General features: G+C 46.5%; 1 protein-coding gene across 1 annotated transcript in view; it reads left to right on the top strand.

Annotated features, from left to right (window-relative positions):
- SP1 (Sp1 transcription factor) overlaps positions 1-12,866 on the top strand; it is a 33,525-nt gene that overhangs the window by 11,646 nt on the left and 9,013 nt on the right. Inside the window, exon 4 of the mRNA XM_010373921.1 lies at positions 12,423-12,591. Coding sequence (XP_010372223.1) covers positions 12,423-12,591 — 169 coding nt within the window. The remainder of the gene's footprint in view (positions 1-12,422; positions 12,592-12,866) is intronic.

Here is a 12,866-nt window from a genome sequence, read left to right as displayed (position 1 = left end):
ATATACAAGGCCTGGTATACTAAAGGATTACTTTAAAATGTATTTGTCCACACCACAATATGACTGTATTGTCAATACTGTGCTAGACTTTAAGTAAGAATTATTTCTCTTAGAAGACTGAGAAACTTTTTTTAAGTAATTTCTTTCTTTTTTTTTTCTTTGAGACAGAGTCTCGCTCTGTTGCCAGGCTGGAGTGCAGTCTCCGCCTCCCGGGTTTAAGTGATTCTCCTCCCTCAGCCTCCTGAGTAGCTGGGACTACAGGCGCAGGCGCCACCAGGCCCAGCTAATTTTTGTATTTTTAGTAGAGACGGGGTTTCACCATGTTGGCCAGGATGGTCTCAATCTCTTGACCTCATGACCCACCAGCCTCGGCCTCCCAAAGTGCTGGAATTATAGACGTGAACCACTGTGCCTGGCCTTTTTAAAAGTAATTTCAACTTTTATTTTGTTTGTTACATGATCCTGAGATTTGGGATACAGATGATCTTGTTCCCCGGATCCGGTCGTGAGCATAGCACCCAACAGTTAGTTTTTCCAATCTTACCCTCAACCCTTCTCTATCTAGTAGTCCCCAGTGTCTGTTGCCATCTTTATGTCCATGAATACTCAGTGTTTAGCTCCCACTTACAAGTGAGAACATGCGGTATTTTGTTTTCTGTTCCTCCATTTATTCACTTATGATAATGGCTTCCAGCTGCATCCAGATGCAAAATATATGATTTCATTCTTTTTTATGGCTATCCTGAAAAACATTTCTGTAGAAACTTTCTAAGTGTATCTTTGAGTTGGTTGCAAATCTGTGCTGTAATTTGGATTTGTCCTTTTGTTCCACTGTTTTTGGGACTCTGATTGGCTTGTGAAAATTGGGCAGTATGACTTGTTTGACAAGTGTGGATGTGTATATCTAATTTACTGTGAATCCTCCTTCTCACCTATATACAAAGTAAATAATAATTTAACCACTTGGAAGAAGGAGTTTTTTGTTTGTTTTTTTGAGATGGAGCCATGCTCTTGTCACAGAGGCTGGAGTGCAGTGGCGCGATCTCAGCTCACTGCAACCTCTGCCTCCCGAGTTCAAGCAACTCTCCTACCTCACCGTCCTAAGTAGCTGGGATTACAGGTGCCCACAACCATGCCCGGCTAATTTTTTTTGTATTTTTATTAGAGATGGGGTTTCACCACGCTGGCCAGGCTGGTCTCGAACTCCTGACCTAAGGTGATCCGCCCACCTCAGCCTCTCAAAGTGCTGGGATTTACAGGCGTGAGCCACCATGCCTGGGCTAGAAGGTTTTTTTGTTTGTTTTTGAGACAAAGCCTCTCTCTGTCTCCCAGGCTGGAGTGCAGTGGCACCATCTCAGCTCACTGCAACCTCTGCCTCCTGGGTTCAAGCGATTCTTCTGCCTCAGCCTCCTGAGTAGCCAGGATTACAGGTGCCTGCTGTCATGCCCGGCTAATTTTTGTATTTTTAGTAGAGACGGGGTTTCACCGTGTTGATCAGGCAGGTCTTGAACTCCTGACCTCGTGATCCGCCCGTCTCAACCTCCCAAAGTGCTGGGATTACAGGCGTGAGCCACCGCACCTGGCTTAGAAGGAGTTTTAAAATATAAAATACCTAGATCAAGACAAAGACTTAGACAGGTAGTGGCTCAAGTCTGTAATCCCAACAGTTTCAGAGGTTGAGATGTGAGGACTGGTTTAGCCCAGAAGTTCAAAACCAACCTGGGCAACGTAGTGAAACCCCCATCTCTATTTAAATTTTCTTTTTTCTTTTCTTTCTTTTGAGATGGAGTCTTGCTCTTGTTGCCCGGGGGCGATCTCTGCTCACCGCAACCTCCGCCTCCTGGGTTCAAGCCATTCTCCTGCCTCCACCTCCCGAGTAGCTGGGATTATAGGCGTGTGCCACCACGCCCGGTTAATTTTATATTTTTAATAGGACGGAGTATCTCCCTGTTTTTCAGGCTGGTCTCGAACTCCTGACCTCAGGTGATCTGCTAGCCTTAGCCTCCCAAAGTGGTGGGATTAAAGGAGTGAGCCACCGCACCAGGACTGCATTTCCTTTTTTTTATTTTTTTTCAATTTTGAGACAGAGTTTTCTTCTTGTTGCCCAGGCTGGAGTGCAGTGGTGCGATCTTGGTTCACTGCAACATCCACCTTCCGGGTTCAAGCGATTCACTTGCTTCAGCCTCCCAAATAGCTGGGATTACAGGTGCGGGCTACCACGCCCAGCTAATTTTCGTATTTTTAGTAGAGACGGGGTTTCATCATGTTGGCCAGGCTAGTCTCAAACTCCTGACCTCAGGTGATCCTCCCGCCTTGGTCTCTCAGTGCTGGGATTACAGGTGTGAGCCACCGCGCCCAGCCTTTAATTAGCCTTTGAAAGCAAGAAGGTTGAGCCAGGCATGAGCCACTGCGTCTGGCAGGAGATAAGGTCTTTCTGTGTTGCTTAGAGTAGTCTTGAACTCCTGGGCTCAAGCAATCCTCCGACTCAGCCTCCCCAGTAACTGGGATTATGGGCACAAGTTTCTTTGGTTTGGTGTCCCTTTGAAAGAATATCTGTATTTTCTGGCCAGGCGCAGTGGTTCACGCCTGTAATCCCAGCGCTTTGGGAGGCTGAGGTGGGTGAATCACTTGAGACCAGCCTGGCCAACATGGTGAAACCGTGTCTCAACTGAAAATACAAAAGTAGATGGACTTGGTGGCACGCACCTTTAATCCCAGCTGCTCCCAAGGCTGAGACAGGATAATCGCTTGAACCTGCGAGGTGGAATTTGCAGTGAGTTGAGACAGCACCACTGTACTCCAGCCTGGGCGATAGACCAAAACTCCATCTTGAAAAACAAAAGAATATTTGTATCTTCTGTCTTGTTACATTAAAAAACAAAAAAGAGTATCTGGTGTTATCACATTTTAAGGCTTCTTATCTAGCTTTCTTTTTTTTTTTCTTTTTTTTTTTCTTTTTTTTTGAGACGGAGTCTCGCTCTGTCACCCAGGCTGAAGTGCTGTGGCCGGATCTCAGCTCACTGCAAGCTCCGCCTCCCGGGTTCACGCCATTCTCCTGTCTCAGCCTCCCGGGTAGCTGGGACTACAGGCGCTGCCACCTCGCCCGGCTAGTTTTTTGTATTTTTTAGTAGAGACGGGGTTTCACCGTGTTAGCCAGGATGGTCTTGATCTCCTGACCTCGTGATCCGCCCGTCTGGGCCTCCCAAAGTGCTGGGATTACAGGCTTGAGCCACCGCGCCCGGCCTCTTATCTAGCTTTCTTTTTTTTTTTTTTTTTTTTTTTTTTGAGACGGAGTCTCGGTCTGTCGCCCAGGCTGGAGTGCAGTGGCCGCATCTCAGCTCACTGCAAGCTCCACCTCCCGGGTTTACACCATTCTCCTGCCTCAGCCTCCTGAGTAGCTGGGACTACAGGCGCCCGCTACCACGCCCGGCTAGTTTTTTTGGTACTTTTTTAGTAGAGACGGGGTTTCACTGTGTTAGCCAGGATGGTCTCGATCTCCTGACCTCGTGATCCGCCCGTCTCGGCCTCCCAAAGTGCTGGGATTACAGGCTTGAGCCACCGCGCCCAGCCTCTTATCTAGCTTTCTTAAGTGCCTCTTAAGAAATTCAGTTATATTATGGCTCAGTTAATGTACATAGGCATTTGCTGAACACCAGTATACTTAGTAATATAATTACTCCCAGCAGGCTCAAGAATGAGAAAAGTGTAAAAGTAAAAATGAGTTCCAATTTTTGGTACTTCATTCTTAGACAGATTTAGCAAAATTTATTATGTGCCAATGCCCTAGCTTCTTGGAGCCCTTGAAACAGGTAAGGCTGCTGCTAGGCTGGGTGCAGTGGCTCACGCCTGTAATCCCAGCACTTTGGGAGGCCGAGGCAGGCGAATCACAAGGTCAGGAGGTCAGGAGATCAAGACCATCCTAGCTAACATGGTGAAACCCTGTCTCGACTAAAACTACAAAAAAAAAAAAAAAAGCCAGGTGTAGCTGGGCGCGGTGGCTCACATCTGTAATCCCTGCACTTTGGGAGGCCGTGGCCGGTGGATCACAAGGTCGGGAGTTCGAGACCAGCCTGGCTAACATAGTGAAACCCTGTCTCTACTAAAAATACAAAAATTAGCTGGGTGTGCTGGCTCGCACCTGTAGTCCCAGCTACTCCAGAGGCTGAGGCGGGAGAATCGCCTGAACCTGGGAAGTGGAGGTTGCAGTGAGCTGAGATCACGCCATTGCACTCCAGCCTGGGCAACAGAGTGAGACTCTGTCTCAAACAAAAAAAAAAAGCTGGGCGTGGTGGCTCACACCTGTAATCCCAGTACTTTGGGAGGCCGAGGCAGGCGGAACACAAGGTCAGGAGATTGAGACCATCCTGGCTAACACGGTGAAACCCCGTCTCTACTAAAAATACAAAAAATTAGCTGAGTGTGGTGGTGGGTGCCTGTAGTCCCAGCTACTCGGGAGGCTGAGGCAGGAGAATGACGTGAACCCGGGAGGCAGAGCTTGCAGTGAGCCAAGATTGTGCCACTGCACTCCAGCCTGGGTGGCAGACTCCGTCTCAAAAAAAAAAAAAAGCCGTGTGCTGTGGCTCACGTCTGTAATCCCAGCACTTTGGGAGGCCGAGATGGGTGGATCACAGGTCAGGAGATCGAGACCATCCTGGCCAACATGGTGAAACCCCATCTCTACTAAAAATATAAAAATTAGCCAGGCGTGGTGGTGTGCGCCTGTAATCCTAGCTACTCAGGACGAGGCAAGAGAATCGCTTGAACCTGGGAGACAGAGCTGGCAGTGAGCCGAGATCATGCCACTGCACTCCAGCTTGGGTGACAGAGCGAGACTCTGTCTCAAAAAAACAAAAACAAAAACAGATAAGGTTGCTGCCTTCTTCGTGTGCTCCTCTGCTCCAGTTGCTTTTATGCTATAGCTTTACTTAGTGCACTTCAGAGGAGACCAGTTTTCACTCACCTATTCCTGAGAGTTGCAGACAAATGTATGAAATAATAGGGCCATAAATATTTTGATTTATAGTATAGTCTTGTGGGTACTGTGTTAGGTGTTATTAGATTATTTATTAAAATACTTTTTTTTTAAGAGTGTGTACATGGCTTACTGCAGCCTCAAACTCCTGGGCTCAAGTGATCCTCCAACCTTAGTCTCCCAAAGTGTTGGGATTACAGGTGTGAGCCACCACACCCAGCCTCTCCTGTTTTCTTGAGAGTTGTTCTGTTTTCTATAAATTAAAAAAAAAAACATTTTTTTGCCGGGCGCGGTGGCTCAAGCCTGTAATCTCAGCACTTTGGGAGGCCGAGACGGGCGGATCACAAGGTCAGGAGATCGAGACCACCCTGGCTAATACGGTGAAACCCCGTCTCTACTAAAGAATACAAAAAACTAGCCGGGCGACGAGGCGGGCGCCTGTAGTCCCAGCTACTTGGGAGGCTGAGGCAGGAGAATGGCGTAAACCCGGGAGGCGGAGCTTGCAGTGAGCTGAGATCCGGCCACCGCACTCCAGCCTGGGCGACAGAGCCAGACTCTGTCTCAAAAAAAAAAAAAAGCCGGGCGCGGTGGCTCAAGCCTGTAATCCCAGCACTTTGGGAGGCCGAGACGGGCGGATCACGAGGTCAGGAGATCAAGACCATCCTGGCTAACACGGTGAAACCCCGTCTCTACTAAAAATACAAAAAACTAGCCGGGCGACCTGGCGGGCGCCTGTAGTCCCAGCTACTCGGGAGGCTGAGGCAGGAGAATGGCGTGAACCCGGGAAGCGGAGCTTGCAGTGAGCTGAGATCCGGCCACTGCATTCCAGCCCAGCCCGGGCGACAGAGCAAGACTCCGTCTCAAAAAAAAAAAAAAAAAAAACAAAACAAAACATTTTTTTCCCTAACTTTCTAGACCCCTTTTTGTTTTTTGTTTTGAGAGGGAGTCTTGCTCTGTCGCCCAAGTTAGAGTACAGTGGTGCAATCTCGGCTCACTGCAACCTCCACTTCCTGAGTTCAAGCAATTCTCCTGCCTCACCTTCCCAAGTAACTGAGAGTACAGGCGCCTGCCACCACGCCCAGCTAATTTTTGTATTTTAGTAGAGACGGGATTTCACCTTTTTGGCCAGGAAGATCTCAAACTCCTGACCTCAAGTGATCCACTCGCCTCAGTCTCCCAAAATGCTGAGATTACAAATGTGAGCCACTGTGCCTGGCCTTAGACCCTGGTTTTATTAAAAGCACTGTTTTACTTTTCTTACTCTCAGCTAATTCCTGTCACCCATCTCATCCTCCCCTCAAAAACCCCAACACTTCAAAAATGTTTATGAGGTAATTCAAGACATCTAAGCAATATATACGATAATATAGTAATTTTTTTTTTTCTTTGTTTGAGATGGAGTCTCGCTCTCTTACCCAGGCTGGAATGCAGTGGTGCAATCTTGGTTCACTGCAACCTCCACCTCCTGGGTTCAAGCGACTCTTCTTTTTTTTTTTTTTTTTTTTTTTTTTAAATTTTGAGATGGAGTCTTGCTTTTCTCCCAGGCTGGAGTGCAGTGGCATGTGGCGGCGTGATCTCGGCTCACTGCAGTCTCTGCCTCCTGAATAGCTGGGATTACAGGTGCCTGCCACCATGCGCAGGTAATTTTTGTATTTTCAGTAGAGACGGGGTTTCACCATGTTGGCCCGACTGGTCTCAAACCCCTGACCTCAAGTGATCGTCCGCCTCGGCCTCCCAAAGTGCTGGGATTACAGGCGTGAGCCACTGCGCCCGACCATAGATAATCTTTTACCTGTATCCAAGTTCATGAAACAATACGTTACAAATACTAGTAAAGCCCATAAAAGCACCCTTTGTTAACACTTTTTAACATTGCTGCTGAACCTTTGGTTTTATCAGACAATGATATGGTTGTGTGTGTAGATGAACTTCCTTACTTTAATCTTCTAGTTTAAAATGAAAGTAGAAAATTAAACTATTTTGGTCTGAACTGACTGTTAATTTAGTGGAATTTCTTGACTTCTGCTTATCGAAGTAGGATGATTATAACTACTGAATTTATTGTGATGTAGATTTATAGATATACAAATACATATGAACAAATTATCTAAGTTCGTGTGTATTAACTATTCTTTGTACCTCTTGAACCACTTTAGATATGTCAGTGTTTTAGATCTTAACTGCCTGTAGGGCAGGAACCACCTCTTTTTTTGTTTTTGTTTTTTGTTTTGAGACAGAGTCTTCCTCTGTCTCCTAGGCTAGAGTGCAGTGGCATGATCTTGGCTCATTGCAACCTCTGCCTCCCGAGTTCAAGCGATTCTCCTGAGTAGCTGGGATTACAGATGTGCACCACCACGCCCAGTTAATTTTTGTATTTTTAGTAGAGACAGGGTTTCACCATGTTGGCCAGGCTTGTCTCAAACTTTTGACCTCAAGTGATTCACCTTCCTTGGCCTCCCAAAGTACTGGGATTAGACATGAGCCACCAAATCTGGCCTTTTTATTTTTATTTTTTAATAATACAAAATGTGTTTGCTGCCATAAACATTTGGGTACAGAATAAATACGATGTGAAGGAGAACAGTGGTTGTGCACAAAGGACTGCTGATGTAAATTACAGTTTCAGTGTGGGTAATGGGAAAATTCAAAGCATTTACTTGATAAAGATCTGTAGAACTTAAATTTGCAAACTTCTTTTGAGGATGGGAAAAATAAGTAACAATTATCTATAAATAATATTGATTAAAAATAGTCAAACTGCAAAATTAATAGAGAAAGTAAAATTTACTGAAATTTGTCCAAATGGATTCACTGTTGACAGTTTGGTGAACATCCTTCCAGCCATCTTTTTGTCCATTTCTGTACAATTATCTGTGTGTAGTTTTGTCAATAGGCACTTAAGTATGATCATACTATCCACAGTGCTTTGTAACCTATTTTCACTGACCAGTGTGTCATGAACATCTTTTCTTTTCTTTTTTTTTTTTTTTTTTTTTGAGACGGAGTCTCACTCTTTCGCCGGGGCTGGAGTGCAGTGGCCGGATCTCAGCTCACTGCAAGCTCCGCCTCCCGGGTTCACGCCATTCTCCTGCCTCAGCCTCCCGAGTAGCTGGGACTACAGGCGCCCACCACCTCGCCCGGCTAGTTTTTTGTAATTTTTAGTAGAGACGAGGTTTCACCGTGTTAGCCAGGATGGTCTCTATCTCCTGACCTCGTGATCTGCCCGTCTCGGCCTCCCAAAGTGCTGGGATTACAGGCTTGAGCCACCGCGCCTGGCCCATGAACATCTTTTCTATGTAAGTAAATGTAAAGTCTTCATCATTTAAAATGATTTTATGGTGATTCCATAGGGTATTTGTAGTAGAATTCCTAGAATTTATTTAACCTTATTGATATACATTTGTTTCCAAAATTTCACTGTTATAAGCAATACTATGGTGAACATCCTCATCCAATATTTGATTATTATTATTATTTTTTTTATTGAGACAAAGTCTGGCTCTGTCACCCAGGCTGGAGTGCAGTGGCATGATCTCGGTTCACTGCAACCTCTGCCTCCTGGGTTCACACCGTTCTCCTGCCTCAGCCTCTCAAGTAGCTGGGACTACAGGCGCCTGCCACCACGCTCGGCTAATTTTTTGTATTTTTAGTAGAAACGAGGTTTCACCATGTTTGCCAGGATGGTCTCAATCTCCTGACCTCCGCCTGCCTCGGCCTCCCAAAGTGCTGGGATTACAGGCATGAGCCACCGTGCCTGGCCTGTTTTTTGTTTTTTTGAACCTTAGCCTCCTGAGTAGCTGGGACTACAGGTGTGCACTACCACGCCCGGCTAATTTTTGTATTTTTATTAGAGATGGGATTTCGTCGTGGTGGCCAGGATGGTTTCGATCTCCTGACCTCGTGATCCGCCTGCCTGGGCCTCCCAAAGTGCTGGGATTACAGGCGTGAGTCATCGGTCCCGGCTCAGTCATTTTTAGTATATTCACAGGATTGTGCAACCATCTCCACAACCTACGAACATTTTCATCACCCAACAAAGAAACACCTCTTGCCCATTGGCAGCCATGCCCCATTCTCACGTTCACTTCCAGCCCCAAGCAACGTATGTACTTTTCACCTCTATAGAACTGACTATTCTAGATATTTCACATAAATAGAATCATACAGTATGTGCTCTTTTATGACTGGCTTCTTTCACTTAGCATGTTTTCAAGGTTCATCCATGTTGTAGCATGTATTAGTACTCTATTTTTTTTATTGCTAAATATTTCATTTTGTGTATATATACCACATTTTGTTTATTCATTCATCAGTTGATGGACATTTGGGTTATTTCCGTGTTTTAGGTATCATGCATAATGCTGCTATGAATATTTGTGTATAAGTTTTTGTGTGAACATATGTTTTAATTTCTCTTGGTAATATACTTAGGAGTGGGGTTACTGGGTTAGATTCAGTTGTGATGAGTTCGAGTCTGTATCTTTGTTTTGTTTCTTTTGTTTTTTGGGTTTTTTTGAGACAGAGCCTTGCTCCATCACCCAGGCTGGAGTGTTATGCTCTAGACTCATTGCAACCTCCACCTCCCAGGTTCAAGCAATTCCTGTCTCAGCCTCCGGAGTAGCTGGGATTACACATGTGCACCACCACACTGGGCTAATTTTTTTTTTTTTTTTTTTTTTTTGAGATGGAGTCTCCCTCTGTCGTCCAGGCTGGAGTGCAGTGGCATGATCTCGGCTCATTGCAAGCTCTGCTTCCCGGGTTCTTGCCATTCTCCTGCCTCAGCCTCCCAAGGAGCTGGGACTACAGGCACCTGCCACCACGCCTGGCTAATTTTTTTTTTTTATATATCTTTAGTAGAGACGGGGTTTCACTGTGTTAGCTAGGTTGGTCTCGATCTCCTGACCTCGTGATCCACCCGCCTCGGCCTCCCAAAGTGCTGGGATTACAGACATGGGCCACCGCGCCCGGACTTTTTTTTTTTTTTTTTTTTTTTTGAGACGGAGTCTCGCTCTGTCGCTCAGGCTGGAGTGCAGTGGCCGGATCTCAGCTCACTGCAAGCTCCGCCTCCCGGGTTCACGCCGTTCTCCTGCCTCAGCCTCCTGAGTATCTGGGACTACAGGCGCCCGCCACCTCGCCCGGCTAGTTTTTTGTACTTTTTTAGTAGAGACGGGGTTTCACCGTGTTAGCCAGGATGGTCTCGATCTCCTGACCTTGTGATCCGCCCGCCTCGGCCTCCCAAAGTGCTGGGACTACAGGCTTGAGCCACCGCGCCCGGCCTTTTTTTTATTTTATTGAGACAGAGTCTCGCTCTGTCTCCCAGGCTGGAGTGCAGTGGCACAATCTCAGTTCACTGCAAGCTCCGCCTCCCAGGTTCACGTCATTCTCCTGCCTCAGCCTCCTGAGTAGCTGGTACTACAGGTGCCTGCCACCATGCCTGGCTAATTTTTGTATTTTTAGTAGAGACAGGATTTCGCCATGTTGGCCAGGCTGGTCTCGAGTCCCTCACCTCAGATGATCCCGCCTGCCTCAGGCTCCCAAAGTGCTGGGGTTACAGGCATGAGCCACCTTGCCTGGGTGAGTCTATATCTTGATCTTAAACATATTGATTGCCAGATTTTGTTACTATCCTTGGCAGTCTTACTATTTTACTTATGTCCTAGAAATACTAAGTTCTTCTGGCCTGGCGTGGTGGCACGCACCTGCAATCCCAGCACCTTGGGAGGCCGAGGTCGGGAGTTTGAGACCAGCCCGACCAACATGGCGAAACCCTGTGTCTACTAAAAGTATAAAAATTAGCCAGGCATGGTGGCAGGCGCCTGTAATCCCAGCTATTCAGGAGACTGAGGCAGGAGAATCACTTGAACCCAGGAGGTGGAGGTTGCATTGAGCCAAGATTGCGCCATTGCATTCCAGCCTAGGCAACAAGAGCAAGACCCCATCTCATAAAAATAAATAAATAAAAGCACTGAATGCTCTTTTTTTTTTTTTTTTTTTTTTTTTTTTTTTTTTTTTTTTTGAGGCGGAGTCTCGTTCTGTCGCCCCGTCTGGAGTGCAGTGGCCAGATCTCAGCTCACTGCAAGCTCCGCCTCCCGGGTTTACGCCATTCTCCTGCCTCAGCCTCCCGAGTAGCTGGGACTACAGGCGCCCGCCACCTCGCCCGGCTAGTTTTTGTATTTTTAGTAGAGACGGGGTTTCACCATGTTAGCCAGGATGGTCTCGATCTCCTGACCTCGTGATCCGCCCGTCTCGGCCTCCCAAAGTGCTGGGATTACAGGCTTGAGCCACCGCGCCCGGCCTGAATGCTCTTATCTATTTCATGCACACAACAAATAATGATACTGGCAAGACATATTGAGATGTCAAGAAAATTTTGCACAGTCAAGAAAATTTTGATACGTTCATCATAATCATTACTTATTTTAAGAAAACATGATTTTGGGCCGTGCTCAGTGTTGATTAAATAAAATATTGGTATATATCTTATTTCATGATTACTTACTATGGTTTTGCCACTCCTTAAGATATTTTCCTAATATTGTTAGCTACAATGTGCAGTCTTGCCTTCCTGCAACGTCCATCTCCCGAGTTCAAGCAATTCTCCTGCCTCAGCCTCCCAAGTAGCTAGGATTACAGGGACCCACCACCACACCCAGCTGATTTCTGTATTTTTAGCAAAGACGGAGTTTCATCATATTGGCCAGGCTGCTCTGGAACTCCTGGCCTCAAGTGATCTGCCTACCTCGGCCTTGCAAAGTGTTGGGATTATAGGTGTGAGCCTACTTCATTAGTTTTTCACAGTAATTTTATGAAGTTGATAATTCATCGCAGTTTTACTGATGGAGAAACTGACAACCAGAAAGGTTTTTGCTGATTGTCAGAAACTTAATTAAATGGTTGTGAAAGGACTCATATCTAATTTTCTCTTACTCCAAAACCTGTTCTTTTTTTTTTGAGACAGAGTCTCGCTCTGTTGCCCAGGCTGGAGTGCAGTGGCCGGATCTCAGCTCACTGCAAGCTCCGCCTCCCGGTTCACGCCATTCTCCTGTCTCAGCCTCCCGAGTAGCTGGGACTACAGGCGCCCACCTCGTCGCCCGGCTAGGTTTTTGTATTTTTTTAGTAGAGACGGGGTTTCACCGTATTAGCCAGGATGGTCTCGATCTCCTGACCTCATGATCCGCCCGTCTCAGCCTCCCAAAGTGCTGGGATTACAGGCTTGAGCCACCGCGCCCGGCCCACTCTTTGTATTTTCAATGATGATTCTTGAGATTTTAGTGAGTCTTCAGGTGTCAGTGAATGGAATGGCTGAACATAAAAAGGCTTCAAAACTTGTGATACTGTGGACGTAGGATGTCAGTTCAAAAGAAATGATGCCGCGACTGTAGGGTATCACTGAGATGCCAGTGATAACCTGCCTGTGTCATATGTTGACTCTTTTCTCTCTTAATTATAGGTGATCATGGAGCTCAGCTTGGTCTCCATGGGGCTGGTGGTGATGGAATACATGATGACACAGCAGGTGGAGAGGAAGGAGAAAACAGCCCAGATGCCCAACCCCAAGCCGGTCGGAGGACCCGGCGGGAAGCATGCACCTGCCCCTACTGTAAAGACAGTGAAGGAAGGTGAGTTGACCCAGCAAGTTTCTTACAAATATGAAGAAAAATTAATAGGATTTGGAGGAAGGAGGAAGAAGGTTTTTTTTTTTTTTTTTTTGAGACTGAGTCTTACTCTGTCTCCCAGGCTGGAGTGCAGTGGCGCCATCTTGGCTCACTGCAACCTCCGCCTCCCAGGTTCAAGCAATTCCCCCTGCTTCAGCCTCCCAAGTAACTGGGATTACAAGCATGTAGTCCACACCTGGCTAATTTTGTATTTTTAGTAGAGATGGGGTTTCACCGGG

This window comes from Rhinopithecus roxellana, chromosome 10 (genome assembly GCF_007565055.1).
Source record: "Rhinopithecus roxellana isolate Shanxi Qingling chromosome 10, ASM756505v1, whole genome shotgun sequence".
Taxonomy (NCBI): Eukaryota; Metazoa; Chordata; class Mammalia; order Primates; family Cercopithecidae; genus Rhinopithecus; species Rhinopithecus roxellana.
This window is presented reverse-complemented; position numbering and strand designations above follow the sequence as displayed.